Source organism: Arvicanthis niloticus, chromosome 30, assembly GCF_011762505.2.
Source record: "Arvicanthis niloticus isolate mArvNil1 chromosome 30, mArvNil1.pat.X, whole genome shotgun sequence".
Classification (NCBI taxonomy): domain Eukaryota; kingdom Metazoa; phylum Chordata; class Mammalia; order Rodentia; family Muridae; genus Arvicanthis; species Arvicanthis niloticus.
Window position 1 is genome coordinate 18,694,882 of NC_133438.1, and position 21,479 is coordinate 18,716,360.

At 44.1% G+C, this 21,479-nt stretch overlaps 1 protein-coding gene and 1 long non-coding RNA gene across 8 annotated transcripts in view; one reads left to right on the forward strand and one right to left on the reverse strand.

Annotated features, from left to right (window-relative positions):
* Nucleotides 1-21,479, forward strand: part of Akap7 (A-kinase anchoring protein 7) — a 132,786-nt gene that overhangs the window by 80,770 nt on the left and 30,537 nt on the right. For 4 of the 7 annotated variants that reach the window (XR_013108258.1, XM_076928015.1, XM_076928013.1 and 1 more), the window contains exon 7: nucleotides 819-966. Coding sequence is in view for 4 of the 7 variants with exons in the window: in XM_076928015.1 (XP_076784130.1) it covers nucleotides 819-966 (148 nt within the window). In the remaining 3 variants the exon portion in view is untranslated. Of the gene's footprint in view, nucleotides 1-818; nucleotides 967-19,931; nucleotides 20,026-20,650; nucleotides 20,794-21,479 lie in introns of those variants that run through there. The other 3 variants (XR_013108260.1, XM_076928016.1, XR_013108259.1) reach the window with 2 other exon arrangements.
* Nucleotides 843-8,240, reverse strand: LOC143440994 (uncharacterized). Its single transcript, XR_013108261.1, has 2 exons — nucleotides 8,090-8,240; nucleotides 843-2,127 (listed from the first exon to the last, which is right to left on the reverse strand). It is a non-coding gene; the product is annotated as an uncharacterized LOC143440994 (long non-coding RNA).

The following is a 21,479-nucleotide window of genomic DNA, read 5'->3' on the forward strand; positions in this document are numbered from 1 at the left end:
TCATTGAAAATCTTCTATACATTTTTTTATTATTAATAGGGGAAAATTGTATTAGTAGAAAATACAAATTAATAGAAAAAGTAAAACTCAGAGACTGTCTTAGGACTCTGCGGTTGAGGTGTCAGGACACTGTAGTGCTGAGGAGAGGGGATGGTATCTCTAATTGGGGGGCTGCAGTAGCACCAAGACCACCTGGGTCCAGTCTTCAGCATCCAGCTGCCCCTGCTCTACTGGAAACAAGGAGAGGCAGATGGAGAAAGATGCACAAGAACCACTGATCTCCCTGCCCTGGGTAAATCTGTTTTGTCCTCAGGCGGTTTTTATGTAAGGCTTAAATAATGTGAGTTAGTGTCATCAGAGGGTTCTCCTCCCTATGAAATACGGAGATCGGCAGCACTTAAAACCAACCACTCACGGTGCAAATGGTTACTCTGCCCTTGTTACTGACAAGCAAGCACCTATTGTTGCAAATGGTTACTCTGCTCTTGATCTCCCTCGTCTCATGGTGTCTCAGTCCCGATACTTAAAGATGTACGAAGTTTCAAGTGCTACCACATCAGATTAGCACTCTTAATTGATGGCTTTAGATACAGCCCACCCCAGGCATGGAGACTTAAAACAAAAACAAAACCAAAAAACACACAAAATAACAAACAAACAAAAACCAAAACAAAACAATCTGGGGGCATCTATTTTCAAGTGCCGGAAGGCAGTTCTGAATCCAAAATGTAATATCCGGTTCTGGGAGATTGATAGAAATATGAACTGGCTGCCCAGTGAAATGATCGCCTGACATGGATTTCTTTTGTTATTTCAAGGGAGTGAGAAAAATAGAGCCTGGATTGTATGAACAATTTATTGACCACAGATTTGGAGAAGAGATCCTGTACCAGATAGACCTCTGCTCCATGCTGAAGAAAAAACAGAGCAATGGTTATTACCACTGCGAGTCTTCCATCGTGCTCGGTGAGTGCTGTTGAGAACATTATTCAACACATTTACTCTTGATTTCTTACCATCACTTCTAAAAATAAATATTTCAGGCTAGTTGTTTATTCTTCAAAACACGGTGGGGTTTTTCGTTTGTTTTGTTGTTGTTGCTGGTTTGTTGTTGCAGCGGAAATGTGTAGAGAACTTTCCTCTCAGCTTCTTAGGTCTTGAAATGTCCACAGAAATTTGTCTCTGTTTAATTTTATTTCATGAACTTAAACCACGTGGCCATGCTGCTCCCCATCTGGCCTTATTGTGGTAGCTGCTATTAACAGTGGGTAGTGACTGGAAGTTTCACTGCAGGAAGAGCAGGTGTAGGTGGCCTGTGACGGTCAAGACTTCGTAGCTTCTATAAAGAAAACGTGATTGGAGCAGAAGCACAGATCTACACACTGATGGCTCGGTGCTCTTCATGAAGGCTGCCTGTGGGGTTCTGTGGGACCAACCCCACTTAGTTCCCAGGAGGGAAGTGTGCACAGGAGGGAACATTCATTCCTTAACCAGACAGCTGCCATCACCCACCTTCTGGAAGGTGGGTAGGTTTCCCAGGAGCCTGCTCTGTTTGACTCAACTATACTATTTCCAGTGAGACACCATTGCCAAGAACTGAACTTAAAGACAACCTGATTTACATGCTTTTAAAGTAACATGAAGATATATAGACATTTGTAAATATTTCAAGTTCTTCCGCCAGAGTAATTCCTCTTCACACCAATTTAAAAAAAAAATCTGTATTGGATCTACTTATATCCTGAAAGAACCATCTAATAACTGCAGTTTATTGAAGATTTTAAAAAACGTTCAAGAGGCAATTTTGTTTTTGAATCCTCATTACAGAGAGTCACAGACGTCATCGTCCCGGCGTTATCATCCCAAAGGTCTGTTTTAAACAGAAGATTTAAAGTGGAGTTTGAGTTTCACATCTGAAACCCTCCAGTCCTGTTTCAAGGTGGATGTTCATGCTTTCAGAGCCCGCACAGGGCTCCTTTTCTGTCAGGTTCTGCTGGCATTCACACAGAGGGGAGATGCAGATCCTCTGGGGGAGTGTGGATTTTGGCAGGTTTTCCAGGTTTCCACTGTAACTAGGTTACAGCCACCTTGGAAAGGGGTACAGGGCTTCATTGGCTTCCCAGCTGACTAAGACAAAGGAAGAAAAGGTAGATTTTACTGAAGATCCTGAGATTTGCATTATAAAACCTACTGTGTAATCTGCTCACTGGCCAGCAGAGGGCTCTGTTCCACCAGCCCCACTTCAACCTGCTTCAACAGGTTTCTGCATTTCTGTTCTTTTGCAGGCTTTCCCTACACTGTCAGGAATATTCCTCCATCCACCCTCTTCCACTGCAGAGTGACTGTTTCATTCTGCCCCAAACAATTCTGAATTTTTTCTACCATTTAACTTTTTAAACTGTATTTTGCTTATTACGGATACTTTTATTATTTTTTTTTCTACACATCTTGTTTAATGATGACAATATGAATTTTAAAATGCTTCCTTCTAACATAATTTATTATAATTAAGTTTTATATAAACTGGAGTTTCCCTCTTTTCTTTGCATATGTGCCTGCATAGAGGCCTGGGTCTCTCATTTGTTGCTCTCCACCCTGTTTTTGAGGCAGGGTGCTCACTGAGGCTGGAGCTCGCTGGTTGGTTAGAGTACCTGATTATTGATCATCAGGATCCCCCTGTGCCTGCTTCCCCAACTGGGTTTGCAGCCGCTGTCCACCATGCTTGTTTTCCCGGTGGGTGCGGGAGTTGAACTCAGCTCTTTAAACTAAGTGCACTGGGCCATTGTCCCAGCCCACATCTGTGCCATGTGTCTCCATAACATTGCTGCTTTTCAGATAAAGATTAGCATGGACACCTGGTTATTAAAACCGTGAAGCAGGGGTTTGATTTTAGGAATATATTATTGCGTTAACGATCTTCGGATAGCCCTCCAGCTTGTACAGTGTATACCAGAGATCACACACTGGCAGCCCTAAGTGCTGTATTTGGTTGGCAAAGAGTTTTGATTGTTTCATAGTTGGAGCACTTGTTATGGTTTGGAGATCAAGTGTCTCTTATTGGTGTGTGTGTGTTTGAACACCTGATCCCCAGCCAGTGGCACCGTCTGGGGACACCATGTGACCTTTAGGACAGTGGTTCTCATCCTTCCTATTGCTGTGACCCTTAATTCAGTTCCTTATGTTGTGGTGAGCCCCCACATCCATGAGATTATTTATAACTGCAAATTTGCCACTATTATGAATCATAATGCAAATGCCTGTGTTTTCTGATGGTCTTGAGAGGCCCCCTACGAAAGGGTGGTTGGACTCCTAAGGAGTCATGGCCCAGCGGTTGAGAACCAGTGCTTTAGGAGGGAGTAGAGCCTGGCTGGAAAAGGTGAGTTGCTAGGGATGGAATTTGAGGATCTCAGTTTCCTGGTGTGCAGGAATATGAGCAAACTCCCACAGCCTTGAGCTGCTCCTGCTGCCAGCTCTCCTGGGTACAGAGTGTAGCCCCAGCTGTGAGCTAAAGCAAGCTTTCCTCGTCCTTACTGCCAGGGGAACAGATATGCTCACCAACGTGGGGTGATTTTGTATTACAAACTTCAGATTTATGCCTCCTTGTGAACACGCCCCACCCCATGTGCCCACATTTCCTGCATGGAGTGTTAGGCTCGCTCGAGTGTGTCTGACTGAGTAGTCACCCTGCCCACTGTCCATCCCCACCGTGGCCCTTTCTTCTCTGTGCCTTCCCATGGAGTAAGTGTTAGAGGAATTTGAGAAGATGTGCTGCTGTACTGCCCGGCCAGGGAGGCTCTGTCTCTAAGGATGAAAGGAAACGCCAAAGATCTATGTAGAGTACCAGGGGCTCTAAGCCCTGAGCTCCAGTAGTGCAAACAAAGCACTTCTTATTTTTATTATTAAAGCAGCAAAACATGGACAGATGTTTATAGTTCGCTTAAACGAATACAAGCACAGTGAGCGAATATACCTGGCATTATGTCTTGTCATCTTTGGTCTTGTGTATTCAGTTTTCATAGTTTATGCAGTTCTTTCTAGAAGGCTACCTTGTGAGAGGAACATTCTGTACTCAGCCCCATTCATAGTTCCTAGCAGGTTTACAGCTTTCTCACACAGGCTCTCACAAAGTACAGGGGATGTCTTCAAATGTTAGAAAAGACACATTTGAGTTGTTTCATAAATAGAACTTGGGATGATAATATGCCTACCTATCAGTGCGCTCCTTGGAAACCTAACATCACTTAAAATTTTAATTTAATATCAGCTAAAACTCACTATGTAGACCAGGCTGGCCTCGAACTCAGAAATCCACCTGCCTCTGCCTCCCAAGTGCTGGGATTAGAGGCGTGTGCCACCACCGCCCGGCTAAAATTTTAATCTAGAAAAAGTTACCCAGTTTTCCTGATGTAGCCAGGAATGAGAATATAGCTCAGAAACCCTAGGGCTGTGTGGGCACTTGACTTGAGTCGGGCGTTTTAATAGTGTTTAGGCATCTGTGTTTCACTTACATTTCCTTAGGGAAGGCAACTGACCCCTTTGTACAGCTGATGAGCAATTTAGGGTTTTCAAATACTGGTTTACTTTCAAGTGAGACAAACCTTGTAGGAAGCAGTGGCATATTTACTTATGAATTCTCAAAGTAGAGGTAGAAACAATAATTGTGGGGTGTGTGTGGTGGTTTGAATATGCTTGGCCCATGGGGAGCAGTGGTACTGTTTGGAGGTGTGGCCTTGTTGGAGGAGGTGTGGCCCTGTTGGAGGAGGTGTGGCCTTGTTGGAGGAGGTGTGGCCTTGTTGGAGGGGGTGTGGCCTTGTTGGAGGAGGTGTGGCCTTGTTGGAGGAGGTGTGGCCTTGTTGGAGGAGAGGTGTGCCCAGTGCAGAAGAGACAATCTGCTCCTGTTTGCCTTTGGAACAAGATGTAGAACTCTTAGCTCCTCCTGCACCATGCCTACTTTCATGCTGCCATGCTTCCTGCCTTGATGATAATGGACTGAACCTCTGAACCTGTAAGCCAGCCCCAGTTAAATGTCTTTTATAACAGTTGTCTTGGTCATGGTGTCTGTTCAAGCAATGGACACCCTAACTAAGAGAGGGGGACTCCACTTTTTTTTTTTTCTTAATAATAATTATTTAACCTGGGATATCATGAAATAGAATAAGACACAGCCCTGGAGAATAATGCAGTGTCAATGGCAGCTAAGATGACTTCTGAGAAACCGAGAGCAAAGAAGAGGGCTTGTTCCTTGCAGTATGGGCTTTGGTATTGCGCTGTAGAAGAAGTTTGTAATTTTGTCTTTTGGGAGAGATGAGGGAGAGGAGTTTAACTGAGGAGCGTGAAGGAGATGAGGGTAGAGAAGGAGGCGTTTAGAGCAGCGGGGAGGGAAGCATTGGGCAGGGGCGGTGAGGACCAGCGGGTTCCTGCGTGAGGAGCTGCAGACTGAGGCTTCCTAGGCTCCATGTATGTGGTAGCTGGTGAGCGTATGGGTAGGACTGTCCATGCTGAGGGGTGAGCATATACCAAAGAGAACCGAAAGAATAGTTGAGGGATAAGTGGCGTTTGATACTCAGATGCTTACAGAAGCTTCTCATTTGTGATGGGCTGTATACAACCCGATAAACTCATGGCAACTTGAAAATACTGTAAGTAGAAAGTGCATTTATACACATAACCTAATGGCCATCATAGCTTAGGTTAACTGTGGCATGCAGGTTAACCTATAGTTGTGTGAATTATTTGACACAGAGCCACACATGCATGTGTGTGTGTGTGTGTGTGTGTGTGTGTGTGTGTGTTAAGGTCAGAGGGCAAACTTGTGTATTATTTTTCAGGAGCTGTCCACGTTTCTTTTTCAGACAGGATTTTTCACTGGTCTTGAACTCACTGGGGAGGCTTAGCTGGCTGGCCTGCAAACCTCGGGGATCGCCTGACTCTGTTTCCCAGAGCTGCAATTACAGACAAGCCAATTCACCCAGCTTTTTCCCTTCCCCTATTTTGTTTTATTTTAATATTTTTATCTTTAAATTTTATTTTTTATTTTAAAAAGTTGTTTCATATAATACATTCTGATCACTCTTTTTCCTGTCCCTAACTCCTCCCAGAGTCTCTCCACCTTCCTACCTACCCATGCCTTTATCCCTTTCTTTAAAAACAAGCAAATAAAACTCCCAGAAAGTATCTCTCTCTCTCTCTCTCTCTCTCTCTCTCTCTCTCTCTCTCTCTCTCTCTCTCTCTCCCTCTCTCTTTCACACACACACCAGAAAACACACTATAAAACACAGTCAGAAACCAAAATATGTAAGCAAAAGACAAATAAAAAAAAATTGCCCAGACACAACATTCTGAGAGTCTGAAGTGTGGGGGTTATATCCAGTGAGGCTCTTTGGCGAAGACTAATTTTTCCTTTGTAACTATTCACCCACCTTTTTATGTGGGTTCTGTGACTGAACTCAGGTCTTCAAGCTTGCTCAGGTCAGCAAGCACTTTACCGACTGAACTCTGTGCACCTCCCACCCACCTTTGCGACAGAGTCTCCAAAGTCACTAAGTAGCCAAGGATGACCCTAGGGGATCCTCCTCTCTTCGCCTCAAGATCTGCTAATACAGTTTTGACTAAGTGTGTGTATCCAAATGTCACAGGTACATAACACTGTGTGTAGAGTACTGATAGCTTGCTCGTGTGATCGTGTGATCCACAGACAGCTGAGCTCCACCTCAGGTCTGGAGATGGAGTCATACTGCACATTGCTATCCCAGGAAGAAACCACAATTCAGATGGAAAGTACGATTCCTGCTGACTGTGCACTGCTTTGCTCTACCGTTAAGTTGAAAATTGGAGCTGAACCATTGTAAATCAGGACAGCATGCGTGACCGAGTTTGTCAGTGGTAGAGAGCAACAGAATACCATGCCCAGACTGTAGGGTTGAAAGCCTAAGGAGAATTCTGACTGAGCCAAGTCCATGAATCAGCCCAGAGATCCTGCTCGTTGAGAGTGTCCCCCAGGAGGGCTGTGGAGATTAGCCTTTAGTCTGAAAGGCTTGTCTGTCCCACCTGAGCTTTTCCGGTACTTGAGCCAGGGGATGATTTAGCCAATGGCAAAGACTTTTGTTTTGAACGTGCAGTTGGACATCTGACTGAGGACCCTTACCTCTGATTTGAGCATCCCAATCTTTAGCGATATGTAACTTAGGGGCCAGAACTCTGAAGACATGAGCTGCCCACTCGGGTTTGTGTGCACTCACAGTGTGTGTGTGTGTGTGTGTGTGTGTGTGTGAGAGAGAGAGAGAGAGAGAGAGAGACAGAGAGACAGAGAGACAGAGAGAGTCAGAGATACAGACAGAGAGACAGAGACAGAGAACTCTAATGAGCTACCCACTCAGGCTTGTGTGCACTCACAGTGTGTGTGTGTGTGTGTGTGTGTGAGAGAGAGAGAGAGAGAGAGAGAGAGAGAGAGAGAGAGAGAGACAGAGAGACAGAGACACAGTCACAGACACAGACAGAGAGACAGAGAACTCTAATGAGCTACCAACTCAGGCTTGTGTGCACTCACAGTGTGTGTGTGTGTGTGTGTGAGAGAGAGAGAGAGAGACAGAGAGACAGAGAGACAGAGAGACAGAGACACAGTCACAGACACAGACACAGACACAGAGAGACAGAGAACTCTAATGAGCTACCCACTAGGGCTTGTGTGCCCTTACAGTTTGTGTGTGTGTGTGTGTATGCTTTCTACAGAAAGGAGCACTGTCAGGAATGGAGACCTGGCTTAGCTGTTAAAAGCACTTGCTGTTCTTCCAGACCTGAGGTCAGTTCCCAGTACCCATGAGGACCTCACAACTGTAGATAAATCTAGTTCCCTTCTGTTCTCTCTCTCTCTCTCTCTCTCTCTCTCTCTCTCTCTCCTCTATCCCTCTCTGTCTTTCTCCCTCTCTCTTTTTCCTTCCCCCTTCCTCCTTCCCTCCCTCTCTCTCTCCCTGTCTTTCTCTCTCTTTCTCTCCCTCTCCCCCCCCCTCTCTCTCACACACACACATAAATCACCATTATTTTAAAAAAAGATAAAAATAAATTTTTAAAAAAGCAAGCCAGTGTGACTCACCTCGGTTTGCAAGTCAGTAACTCAGAGGGAGAGAGAAATCAGTGGATTTTGTTTATCCTCACTGGGTGAAAGACAGGAGAGAAATCTGAGAGCTTTCTAGAATCCTTGAGCCCAGACCTTTGATAAACATTTAGGATCTTTAGCTCAGCAGTGTGTGTATGACTCATCGTATGCCCACTTGAAGATCCACTCAGCAGAGAGGCGTATTGAGTGATAGACGTGTCCTTAAGTGACTCTTCATTTCCTTTTTGCAGTAGAAAATGCACTTCCTTGTGTTTGTCTGCAGATGAACCATGGTTCTGTTAACTTGCTAAATACCTTTGTGAGTTTTAAATTCTTTGAAAAAATATTTTAGGTTCAACAGCTCTTTGAAGTTGATTTCGTAGACACCTTTAATGTGTCCTCGAAGACAAAGGGTTTTTAATGAAAATATAAGACACCATTTGCCCCTGTCACTGGGTCAACAGTTATCCTGGTTATGCTAAAACAATGGTGACTAAAACTGTGGCCAGTAGGAATCAGGATAGCTGCAGTTAACAACAGTAAAATTTATTAGTTTTTGAAAAACTGTGTGTGTGTGTGTGACAGAGAGAGAGAGAGAGAGAGAGAGAGAGAGAGAGAGAGAGACTGAGACTCAGACGTGTGTGTGTGTATGTGAGTGCATCTCTGTCGTGTATGTTTGAGATGCATGCTTGTGGTGTGTAGACATAATTTTCAGTCTATTTTGTTTGGGTTCTTTTCTCTCTACCTCCCTTCCAACCCTTATTTCTCCTACCATCCCAACACCAGGTAGGGGAGGAAGAAGGTTAGAGGAAAGGTGATGTGGGGCTCTTACATTATTACTTCCTGCTGCTTAAGGGCGTTGAGTTCCTTGGGGCAAGTCCAGGCTTTGTCTCATAAGGTTGTCTCCAGCTCTCATCTCTTTTCTCTCCACCAGCAGCAGCAGCAGCAGTAGGAGCAGGATCCAGCAGGAGAAACAACCTCACCTTTAGACAGATCCTCCCCGGTCTCTCTGGCCTCTCTCAATCGTCCCCAGAATTAAATTATCTGCAGCTGGCAGATTCACGCCCCTTCCAGGGCACATACAAGACAAATAATCAGCTGCTGTGGACAATCTGAAGCAGCCCCATATCCCACACCTGGGATTAAAAAAAACCCGGAAACATGTTTACATAATGTAACTGGGCTTTTAAAGGAGCCCAAACTCTCTGTCAGTGGTGTATGCACACGAGTGCTCTAGTGCATATGTTTGCATACAGAGGCCAGCACAGGACAGCCAGTGTCCCCTATTGCCTTTCACCTTGAGGCAGGTCTCACTGGACTAGAAGCTCACTCCTTTCACTAGGCCCTGAAGGCTGGTGGATCTGCCTATCTCTGCCCACAGCTCAGGGGTTAGTTATGCGCCTGCTCATTTGAGGTCAGGTCCTCAGGCTTGCAGAGGAAGCATTTTTATCCAGAGAAACATCTGTCCAGCCCCTCCCCCCAAATCCGGCTATTAAAAAAAGGCATATTCATATAAGAATACTCTTATTGAGAGGTTGAAAATTAATTGCATTTCATCTCAGTCTTTGTCTCTTTAATACTTCATGTAACAGAAATTGCAGGTTCGTGTGGAGCATTACTGATGAGCGTTGAGGCAGATTGGCTTGCAGAGAGCGACTATAGACGCTACAGTCTAAAGTGGCTGTTACCCTTTTTCCAGCTGGTTTTCCTTGAAGAATGATTGACAGATTATGGTACTGACAGTTAACAGACTATGGCACTGACAGGTGCTTTTTTTTTTTTTAAAGTAAAAACTCGGACTTGTCATGGTGTACAATTGGCACTGCGAATGATAAAAACTAAGATGCGGATAATAAACACTCTTATTCTGAAGCAAAATTTGGGAACCCAGCTCTGGTGGGATGAGTCAGAGAGTAAGGCTGTCATACCTGATGTCTTGAGATCGAACCCTGCAACCTACTCATCTTTGCAGATGCCATACTCAGGTCCCAGCTACAAAAGAGGGTAGGAAGGATGTTGGAACTCTCAACTCTACTATCAGCAAGCTTGCCAACATCCTAAAGTATCTCCCCCAGTTTTTATCACAGGAAATCATGTACCCAGATGAAGAGCATCCTAACATTGGAATTCTTGGGTCATTTCTTTATATTTGTATGAGTCAGACAAAGCTTTGAGATATGTAACTGTCAAGATTAATCCTGCAGTGGCTCGCAATATTTTAACTGGTGTGTCAGATGTTAATCTGGGTGCTGGCACAAAGTGGCAGCTGTGGTCTAGGCTAGTCTGAAAATCCATCCATCTGCTGGTGTATGGTCACACCTTGTGGTTTATTACACATCTGGGGGGGTGTGTACTAAAGAGGCAGCAGTAAGTGGGAATTCTCTTCTGACAAAATAAGCTGTTTGACTAGAATGGAGCGGTAATAGATTACCTTCTGAGTCATTTGTGGAGCCTTCAATTTTAAGTGTAGTTTCAAAAAATTAAATATTGAACTCCTAGTAAAAAGAAAAAATAAATGCTATGAATAGAATTCTGGTACAGGGGAGTTGGTTTTCTTTGTGTAGCCACTGGTAGGGCGATCATTCTCCATTGGATGGCAGTGTGTCCAAGAGTATATGGGCGGTACAGCTTGTACTTGGTGATCTTAAAATCAAGAAAACCAAGAGGACACAAGTTGGGTGGGTTGGGAAGGGGGTGGGAGTAGGCTGGTGAATGTGATCCAAACACGTTTATAAAATTCTCAAAGAACTAAAAATAAAAAAAAATAAAAAAAAAAAACAATGCAGGGAATTATATAACTGCCAGGAGACAAAGCTAAAACACAGCATTTCTTAGAGTCTGCAGAACTATTTAACCATTAACTCACATGGATTGTAGTTGTTACTACCATCACTGAACCCACCCAAGATGGGCCATATCAACAGTCAGTCAAGGAAGCGGGAGGGGCTCCCAGGACTCTACTCCTTACCTCTCCACTCCTGGCTTTTCATATATTCTGGAGAGGGGAATCGCCATCTGTAGTTGTATACCCTGTCACGGTATGCTGAACCCACTGGGCTCCAGTGGATGGCTGTAAACCCACAGGCACACGGATGACCTGGTTAATCTTAGGTCATACAAGAAAATAGACATATGTGCTAGCGAGAGATTTATGGGAAGGTGGTCTATATGCAAGACATGTATATGTGAAATTGTAATGAAAGTAAAATAATTTAAAAAAAAAAAACCAGGGAATTAATATGAGGAGATCCTGCTGCCAGCAATCAGTGCTTGCTAATCCATCACACTACCCTAGCATCTATGATAAAAGTTTCACTGTCCTAACTACTACTTAAGATCTTCTAAATGCTTTGGCATATGGTTTCTGACATGTGGTGTTATATATGTGTGTATATACTGGAATACTTAGTGCAAACATGTTCTCACTTTTCTCATAGTAGAGCACCTGTTTTTTATATTTATTGTTGAATTATCATTAAATACTTGCATTATTTCTGAGCCTCCATTAGGTGGGTCCATGGTCAGCACTGCATTTCAAATGCAAGGATGCTCATGTAAGTTTCTTTGTAATGTCTGATATGGCGTATATGTACATGTACCATAAGCAGAGGTTGTGAAACTGCTTGCTTACATCCTGGTAGCCAGGAAACAGAACATCTGTACTTGTGGCTTTGCTTTTTCTTCTAAAAATCAAATTCTTATTATTAGTAGTATTGTTATTGGGTTTTCAAGACAGGGTTTTTCTGTGTAGTCCTGGCTGTCCTGGAACTGGCTCTATAGACCAGGCTGGCCCAGGACTCACAGAGACCCACCTGCCTCTGTCTCCTGAATATTGCACTGGGACTAAAGGCATGCACCACCACAATAAAATCTTAATTGTGTGTGTACAACCATGCTCATGGAGGCCAAAGGCTGACCAGGTGGCTTTTTCAGTTGCTCACTAAATATTTGGAGGCAGTCTCAGCTTACAGATTTAGCCAGATCAGCTGCCCAACAGACCCCCAAAATCTTCCCGTTTCTGTCTCCCTACTGCTGGGAGTACAGTTGGGTGCCACCATATCCAGTTTTTTTTTTTTTTTTTTTGTGTGTGTGTGTGTGTGTGTGGATGCTGGGGATTGAACTCAGGTCTTCACGTTTGTGCTGCAAGCTCTTCTCAAGAGTACCATCTCCCCAGGCCCCCTTTCTTCCCTTTACTATTCCATCAAGGCTCCTAGCCCGTGGGATGGTGTTCTCTCAGGGTGGGTCTTTCTTCCTCTGCTAATCCCCTCTGGACACACCCATCAGAGATACCCAGAAGTATATCTCTCTCTAAGTATTCTACACCAATGGTTCTCAACCTGTGGGTTGCAACACATTTGGGTCAACTAGTTCCAATAAAAATACACCCTACATAGTAAATATTTATATTATGAATCACAACCGTAGCAAACTTGCAGTTATGAAGTAGCAATGGAAATAGTATTATGGTCGGAGTCACCACAACATGAGGGACTGTATTAAAGGATGGAAGGAAGCATTAGGAAGGCAGTGTTGTAAATCTAGTCAACAAAGACAGCAGCTGTCACGATGTATGTGTGTGCATCGTGTATATGCATACATAGTTGTGTTAGCTATGATAAAGTTGACAAATGTACATTTTATTCAAAATAATCTGGTGATGAGAGGAGCTCACAGGAGACACAGATGTGATGCACAGTCAGTCCTTCTCCATCTTAGTGAGGGACAGGAAGAACAGGGGTGAATACAGAACAGAGAGAGCCCTAGTGAGCCAGCAGAGTGCAGAGCTGAAAACACAGTGAGCGAGGTAGACTCGGGCCTTTTCTAGTTGCGGTGCTGCTTCCCAGGTACACAGCATTGTGCTCATGCTTAAATGACCCCAAACCATCTATAAAATGAGGACAGTAGTTGTGCTGTCCCCCCGCCCCTCCCCCCAAGTCTCCTGTGAACGCTGAAGGAGGCTGAATGAGGTCATAGGGACACTGTTAGCATCAGGCCTGACCACACTGTGCTCATTATAATTGTTGCCTTGTGACAGATTGTGTGGCTTTCCTGAGGCCAGGAGAAAACCTAAGGAAAGGTTAGTAAAAGAAAAAGAATATGTTGGGGTTTTTTTTTGTTGTTGTTGTTTGTTTGTTTGTTTTTAGTCTGTATTGGGAATATAGGCAACAAGAATTCAGATTCTTAGGAGGGTCAGGGCATTCGAACAGTGTACTGAGGGATTCGTAAAGTGTCTTTACTGGACAGCTTTTCCAGCGGGAGATAGATAACCTGAGATCTGGTGTTCAACCTCATGTCTGAATAACCATATGACGTTTGTTCAATGGTCAGGATCCATAGTTTCGCTATTTTGTGCAAAACGGCAGCTTTTGTCATAGCTGGATCATTACTACTGCATGTCTGATTACATGCTAGGGAAGTAAAATTCTCATCTTCCAGCTCCATATGAAAATCCAGTTTCTATTCTGTTTTCTTGTATCATTATCCTTAATCTCAGAATGATGAGAGGCACAACAGGAGAGAGCAAAGGCCTTTGCTTATCAGACGTTCAGAGTGTGTTCAGGGTTCGTTCATTCTGCCTGCGTTAGGGGTTCATTCACAGTGCCCTCTAGGCAGCTGAAACATTGTTAACTATTGTGTCTGTAAAGGCTTCTCCTTTACTTTAGAACATCTTCAGTCTAGTTTGGATTGATACAATGTATCACTCAGTTTATTAAGCAGATAATTTGAGCCTGTCAAGAGTCAGACATTAAGCTGTGTATTAACCATTAAAGATGGGCCAGCAGGAACCTGGCTCTCAGATTGCCTTTCTAGTGGGAAGTCAGGCAAACAGGCAATTACAATTTAAGGTGGCAGTGACTGTACCGAGCTCAATGGGAACCAAGCAAGAACACTGCTTCTTGGGCTTTGTCTAAGGATAGAAACACTAGCCTATAGTATACTTCATGCTTTTCCTTTGTTTTCAAAGCCTTTAACATCCAAACGTTTAGCTCACCCTTGAATAAGTAACTCGTGCCAGTTTTTGTGCTCATTATAATTGCTGCCTTGTGACAGATTGTGTGGCTTTCCTGAGGCCACACAAAAGGGCAGACTACAGAAAGCATGGCTGGACAGTATCTGTAGATGATGGATCTTGGTCTTTGTTCAGTCACTGTTGGGCAGGAATCATCCCTTAGCAGTGCTGGGTTTTCTTGCTCTTCTGGGTCTATGGCTGAAAATAGAGGGCTCACCCTCTTTTGGACCTTGCGTTCTCATCTGCTCGGGTTGGTTGAACTTCTCAGTTTCAAAGTTAACTTCACCCCTAGAGCCCTGTGCCCCTTGTATTAGCACACGGAATGTGTTAAGTGTGGTGACCAGCTGTCTGGCAGGCTGGAGATGTTGAGTGTCAGACCCCGGTCACCATTTGCCTTCTCCAGCCTCCTTACTCCCTGTCCTCTAAGCAGGGAGATGAGTTTTCCCATGTAGTTTATTTCTCAACACAGGAAAGGGCACTGGCTACACATGTTGTTTAAAGTTGAGTGGCACATGCATAAAAGAATAGACGGATAGTAACCATGGAGGAGGCATCTGAGAACTGGCACCAAGCGGAACTTCATTAGTTGAGATTTTGGATACTTGTTGTGCATTGATTGGTAAAGAATGAGCTGGCTGGGGAGGCGAAGGCATGAGCTTGCTGTGAATTGTGGCTACCCTGCACTACAGAGTAAGACTTTGTTTCAAAACCACAAAACAAAACCAAATAGAGACTTATTTTATATCCTTAACTTTCTATGTATCTCCCCACTTCCCTTAACTCGCATATGCTTTGAATGGTATGTTATATTTTTCTTCCATATGCTTTATAGGAAAAAAAAAAAACCTCTTACCAATTGCATGCTAAAATTACACAGTGAATGGTAATTTACAACCACACATTTCTATAACTTTTAACTTAAAAGAGAAAAGAAAGTATTGCAGGGAGAGGCAGGAAGTGTGCTGGGATCTGACACAGTAGGAGTGACAAGGCAATGAGGAAGTGCACACTTCAGAGCCAGACCTAAACAGGTAGATTGGTAGAAACTCCTGAAGGGCATATAGCCTTTTCTTCCCCTTACAGACAGGCCAAGATAAGGACAGCGTTTGCATATCAGTATTCCAGGATGTGGCTTCAGAACCTTTTGTTTCAGCAACAGAATGACTACAAAGATGCAGTAGCAGCTAGGTGGCACACGCCTTTAATCCCAGCACTTGGGAGGCAGAGGCAGGCGGATTTCTGAGTTCAAGGCCAGCCTAGTCTACCGAGTGAGTTCCAGGACAGCCAAGGCTATACAGAGAAACCCTGTCTCGAAAAACCAAAAAAAAAAAAAAAAAAAAAAAAAGATGCAGTAGCAGATCTTCTGGGTCTGGGCTACAGACAAATGCTTATTGTGAATTTGGGTTTTTCTATGAACATAGAGAAATCAGGCTTTAGATGTAGCTCAGTTGGAAAAGTGCTTTCCCAGAAAAACTCATGTTTCGTTCCCAGCACCATAGAAACCAGGGGTGGGGCACATGCCCATGGACCAGAAGCACCTGGGAGGTAGAGGCAGGAGGATCAAAAGCTCAGAATCATGGTTGGCTCCGTAGCTATTTGAGGCCAGCCTTGTCTAGTGACCCTGTCTCTAAACAAGCAAACATAAAGAAATAAAATACCATGTTGGATATGATTACCCTATCTCCGTCAGTCACAATAACTCGTCTTTTGAGATCTTAGTGTTTGTGATTTCTGATTTTATTAAGCATTTATGTGTATGTGTACATGTTGATATATATCATGTGTGCATATTGTGCAGGTGCATAGGTGTGTGTGTGTGTGTGTGTGTGTGTGTGTGTGTACAGACTAGAGGTGTCAAGATTGGGTGTTATCCTCCATTTTTTTGAGGCCAGGTCTCCCACTGAATCTAGAGCTTATCAGTTTGGCCAGACTGACTGGCAGCGGGCCCCAGGGACATCCTTTTCTCTGCTTTGTGGCACATACCACCTTGCCCAGCTTTTACATAACTCTGGGGATTTGAACTCAGATTCTCATGTTTGTATTACAAACACTTTGCTGACTGAGCCCTCCCTCTAGCCTGTCAAGGGCTTTAGCTTGTGTTCCGTTGAAACTGGGGTGTTGTTCCCTAACACTTTCCTTTTGTGTGCCACCTGTTGTATCACAGAATCTCAATGCAGGGTCCTTGGTTTTAAATTCATATATGTTCCCGAACTTGGAGTGATAGAGCAGGTCTTACCTCTCATCGTGCTTTAGGATTTAATGAACTTTTTATCACCACTCTTTTGAATAAAAGACTCTTTATTTTCTTTCTTATGTTTCCACCAGTTATTCAACTCATGTTTTCTTAAACCAACCAGCCAAATGGCTGAGGAGCAAGAATTAACAACAAGGGCAGCAGCAGCAATTTGTGTAGCTTTATAGTCGCACTAAGTAATTAATCAGATGGTTTTATGAAACAGGGTCTCTCCCTCTGCAGCCCAGGCTAGCCTGGAACTGGTGGTCCGTCACCCTCAGTGCTAAGTGCAGGGTGTGGAGGTGTTCACTGACAAGTCTGGCTTCAGAGTCAGAACAGAATCTTACAGAAAGCTTTTCTCTTTATTTTGAGTAGAATTTTTCCTCAGAAGTGTTCTGAAATTTCTCTCTCTGTCTCTCTTTGTCTCTGTCTCTGTCTGTCTCTCTCCTGTGTGTGTGTGTGTGTGTGTGTGTGTGTGTGTGTGTGTGTGTAAATATATAATTAGTCACAAGTAGGAAAAGATGGCCAGCTACTGGTGCAGAGAGTAGTTGCATCATTGTTAGGCCTTATCTTTGTCTATTAGAGACAATAACTGGACCCAGTACTTTAGATGACATGTACATAAAGCAGTTGCCACCCTTATTGCTTTTATTTCTGTCATTTTTGTCCATTATAAGAAAAACCCAAAATCCTAGAGGAGATATATAGTGCCAAAAGTACCATTTGCCTGCAGCCAGGCTCCTAAGAAAAGCAAGCAGAACTGAAGGTTTGCGTTTATGCCAACACTCAAGCTGTAAGTGCCAGAGATACCTTCTCACTGGGGTCATCCTATCTCAGTTTTATTTTTAAGATAGTCTTCACTGTGTAGCCCAGGCTGGTCCTCAGCCTCTTCAGGATGGGGTTAAGCTTTTAAAGCTCTTCTGGTCATAGTGCACCTCCATATATTGCTAAAGTGAGTGTGCTATTCCTTCATAAAACACAGACCCCTTGGAGGTGGCTTGTGAGTAGCATAAGCGATTGTGTCTCCACAGGGCAGCTCCTTTGGGACACGTTCTGGTACTTACTTGCTCCTGACTGAATTGTCTCTCCGTGAGTGGGAGGCAGGCAGCATCTCTAAGTGTCATCTCCAAAGGGACCTGCCCTTAGGTCTTCCATCTTAAAATGTGATCATATCATGCTAGCAGTGCTAATAAAGCCTGTGGTGGTGGAACGCAGAGAACAGAGTCAAGATTTCAAGTATACAGCCATGAAGATGGGTTAAAGTGTAATTTCACACATTTAGAGCCAGACAAATTTAACTTCATGCCCCACTTCAGATTTTCCTCACCTCATTTTTCTGAGCTTAGGTTGGAGATTTTGGGCTAGCTCATGCTTCCTAAAGCTGTTGTAAAATATGGATGAGTAAAATATTCTACAGAGTGTGGCAAGCGCTTGGCATGCAGGCAGTACCAGCGGGTGTTAGACTGTTTAACGCCTGCCTTAAATTCCTCTGTGCTTTTCTATCTGTTTATTTGTGGTTGACTCTCCGTTTCTTCTTGCCAGGTTAGCTTTTTGTTTGTTGAGATGGCACCCACTTATATTGCCCAGGCTTCTTTAAATTCAAAATCCTCTTGCTTCAGCCTTTGAAGCACTCGGATCCTAGATCCGTGCCACCGTAACCAGCCAGCTTAGCTCACTCTGGGTGTTTGTGGAGAAGTCTGTAAGGTCATATAGCCCTTTTTAGAATATCCTCACAAATACTGGACACATTTTTAGATGCTTTACTCAGAGTTGGAAACTCACAGGTTTGTGGAAGCAGCAGCAGTGGGCGCATTTAACAAAGTTGAGTTGGTGACATTTTCCATAAGGCTGTCCCCTGCTGGATGCTGCCGTTCAGTAAGGGGGCTTGTATTTGGAGATAGGGTTCGACCTGGCACACTGGCAGGGCAGAACACTGTCAGAGGAGTGAACAGGCTTGCTAGCTGGTGCTACAGACTCTGGGGTGCCTATAGAGAGACATTCTGTTCTCTTCTTCCTCCTCACCCCCCTGTACTTTCTGCTTTGCCATGACATTTTAGAACTTGAAAATGAATTTATCAGTACTCAGAAGACACTTAGATTCTCACAGGCTTATCTTTCACGGTTGTAAACACCCAACAGATCTTGGATTCAAACCTCCAGTTTTATGGTTCTAAAGGTCATGTCAGGCCTGGGGAGATGACTTGGTGGTTAAAGTGCTTGCTGTGTAATATGAGGAAGTGAGTTTATATCCTTAGAACTCAGCGTTATTTGCTTAATAGTCTTAAGAGGTCCATGGGCTGGAGAGACGGCTCAGTGGTTAAGAGCTCTTCCAGAGGTTCTGAGTTCAATTCCTAGCAACAACATTGGTGGGTCACAACCATCTGTGCTGGGCTCTGATGGCCTCTTCTGGCATGCAGGTGCATATACAGAGCACCCATACGTAAAATATAAATAAATAAAATTAAGATAAAAAGAGGTTCCTATATATTATTTCTTTAAAAAGTATTTTACAATTACACACACAAAAAAATCTTATTTTGCAGTTGGAAGTTTTGCCTCATGAGGACCTGAAAGGAAACAGTGGACTGGTGTAAATAGGTCGATAAGCTGTGAACTAGTGAACTGGCTCTGACAGTGAAATTTGACTTGAAAATTTGCAGTGTTCATTATATAATCAACAGAGTGCTCCCCTAAATACAGACAAAGTCAGCATTATATTTATGTTTAAAATACTCCAAAAAAAAAGTGAAATCCACTTAAGGATAGGTAATGTATCAAATACTAGTTTTAATTTTGTAGAGAGACCTGGGAATTTCACTTAGTCAAATGTATACTTTTATTACATAGACCTTTACAGGATTTTGATTAGAACTTCTTGAAGTTTGCATTAATGTACTCCATCAGCCATAGAAATAGCCTATATCACTTGAAAGGTTCTCAAGATGTGTATAAAACTTAAGAGCATCAAAATTCTAGCCTAGTGTAGTGGTTCACACCTCCAGTCTCAGCTACCAGAGTGGGTGGAGCAGGAGGATCACTAATTTAACTTACCGGGGCAGAGTGAGTTCAAGACCTACCTGTCTAATAGAGAGTCTTCATTGCTCCGGTACAAGGAGAGGGGCAGGGTAGAGAGACAGGCTAGTTGTACAGTGCTCACCTAAAATCCCTAAAGCCAGTCACCAGTACTGTCAAAGTTCTATGTGAAAAAGGCTACTGAAATTATATTCTACTGCAGGCCAGCCTTTTGTTTTTTTTAACACGACACCTAGAATTTCTAAGATTGAGAAATTTATTCTCCTATACCGTACACTCTCCTCGTCTGTGTGGCTACAAAGGTTTGTGTGCTGTGTTCCAATCCACTGGGAATTTTCCATCTTGTTTCCCTCCCCTTGCAGCGGCTGCCAGATTGACTGATGTGTGGGACTCACTAGGTCCTACAGGGAGAGAAGGAAGAAGCTGAGCGGGGCCCCTGGCACCAAGCAGGCTTTCGTTCCTGTAGTGTCCACACGCATGGCCACACCCCGAAGCATACCACAGCTTTTAAATGACTCCATGAAGCCCATTATGTTCTCATGAGTCTCAGATGATATCATGACTCTTAAAATGAGTAGTTTTGCTGCCCTTGAATTTGGCAGTCACCTTGTGGCTTCCGTCGGAATGATCCGGTTATCCCCGATCTAGTTCTCAGCGGTATGTCTAGAGTCATGGTTATTTTCTATGCCATTAAGATGTTGGATGCTCTAATTTCAAAATTCATCATGTTGACCAATGGTTTAGTAAGAGAACGAGGGAGGATTTTTTAAAAAAAGATCCGGAACTTATGGAAGATATGTGTGAAGTGCAGATAACAGTTGATTCCAGCCTCCCCCACCCCACCCCGTTTCTATTGTTTATACAGTTTGTTGGGTATTTTAACGGCACTTGAGACTAGTAGAATTCATAGCGTTCTGCTGGGTCGTGTTCTCTGTACACAAGGCGACAAACAAAAGTCTCTGGGGCAGCTCTTCCTCTTTAAGAGAGAAACGATGGCTTTTAAAAAAAAAATCCTGGTTTGAATTTCCATGTGTAATTGCTACATTGGTTTGTGTGGGTAAAGACTCAGGTTTTCTCCTTTACCTTCTTAAAGACACATGCTGACAGCCTGGCTTCCACACGTGGTCCTCTTCTCAGGTTGGCCAGGGCTCGGGTGCTGGGAGAATTGGGCGAGCATATGGCCACTTCCCTCGCCAGTGCGTCCCGGAGCAGTCGCTGGAGCTGGAGGGCCAGGAGGAGGAGCCTTTCCGCGAGGCTGTGAGCTCCCTTCTCTTTCTCTCAGTGGTTCTTCGCTGAGCTCCGGGCTGCAGGCGCGGCCAAGCAGCAGCGGTGTAGCCGCAGCCTCCCGGTGGGTGCCCGCCAGGAACGCCGGGGCCATGGGCCAGCTTTGCTGTTTCCCCTTCGCCAGAGATGAGAGCAAAATCTGTAAGTAAGGCGCGGAAGCCCTGGTGCTTGCCTATAATGTGGAGGTTGCCTTAGGGTTAGCTTTGCCCCCCCCCCCCCCCCCCCCCCCCCCCCCCCCGAATCAGCAGGAAATAACAGAACAGTGATTCTCAACTGTGCATCTAATGCAGGTGCGAAAGAACCGTGATAGGGTGATCGGTTGACACCAGAAACGAGTTTCTGATTGTCCTCTGCTGATAGTCGTAAAGCCCTTTCTCGTGGCACTATCTAGCCCAGAGTTTAGTTTTGAGTTTCTTTAAATCATTGCATTCCGTTCATCCGTTGTACACGCCAGGCCAGAGCCCCTTCCTCGGAGCAGAAACTGGTAAGCTTTGGGAGCTACACTCAGCCATTGCTTGCAGGGGTGTTGTTGGTTCCGAAATGAAGCTGACTGGGTGTTTGCAGATACTTTCACATGCCCTCCGCTTTGTTCTTGTGGGAGAGTTCAGGTACAATCGGAAAGCCACACCAAATGAGTGCTGCCTCTTTGCCTCTCACCAAAATCTGGGTGAAAAAAAAATACTCTAAATATTGTATAATATTTCCGAATATATTAAAAAATAATATTTTTAAATGTCAGGCAGATTGTGCATCTGTTTCTGGACCATAAAGAGTTCAAGTGGAGGTGTGTGCGTCTAAAGACACCCCTCGGGAGCTTGCATGCATGT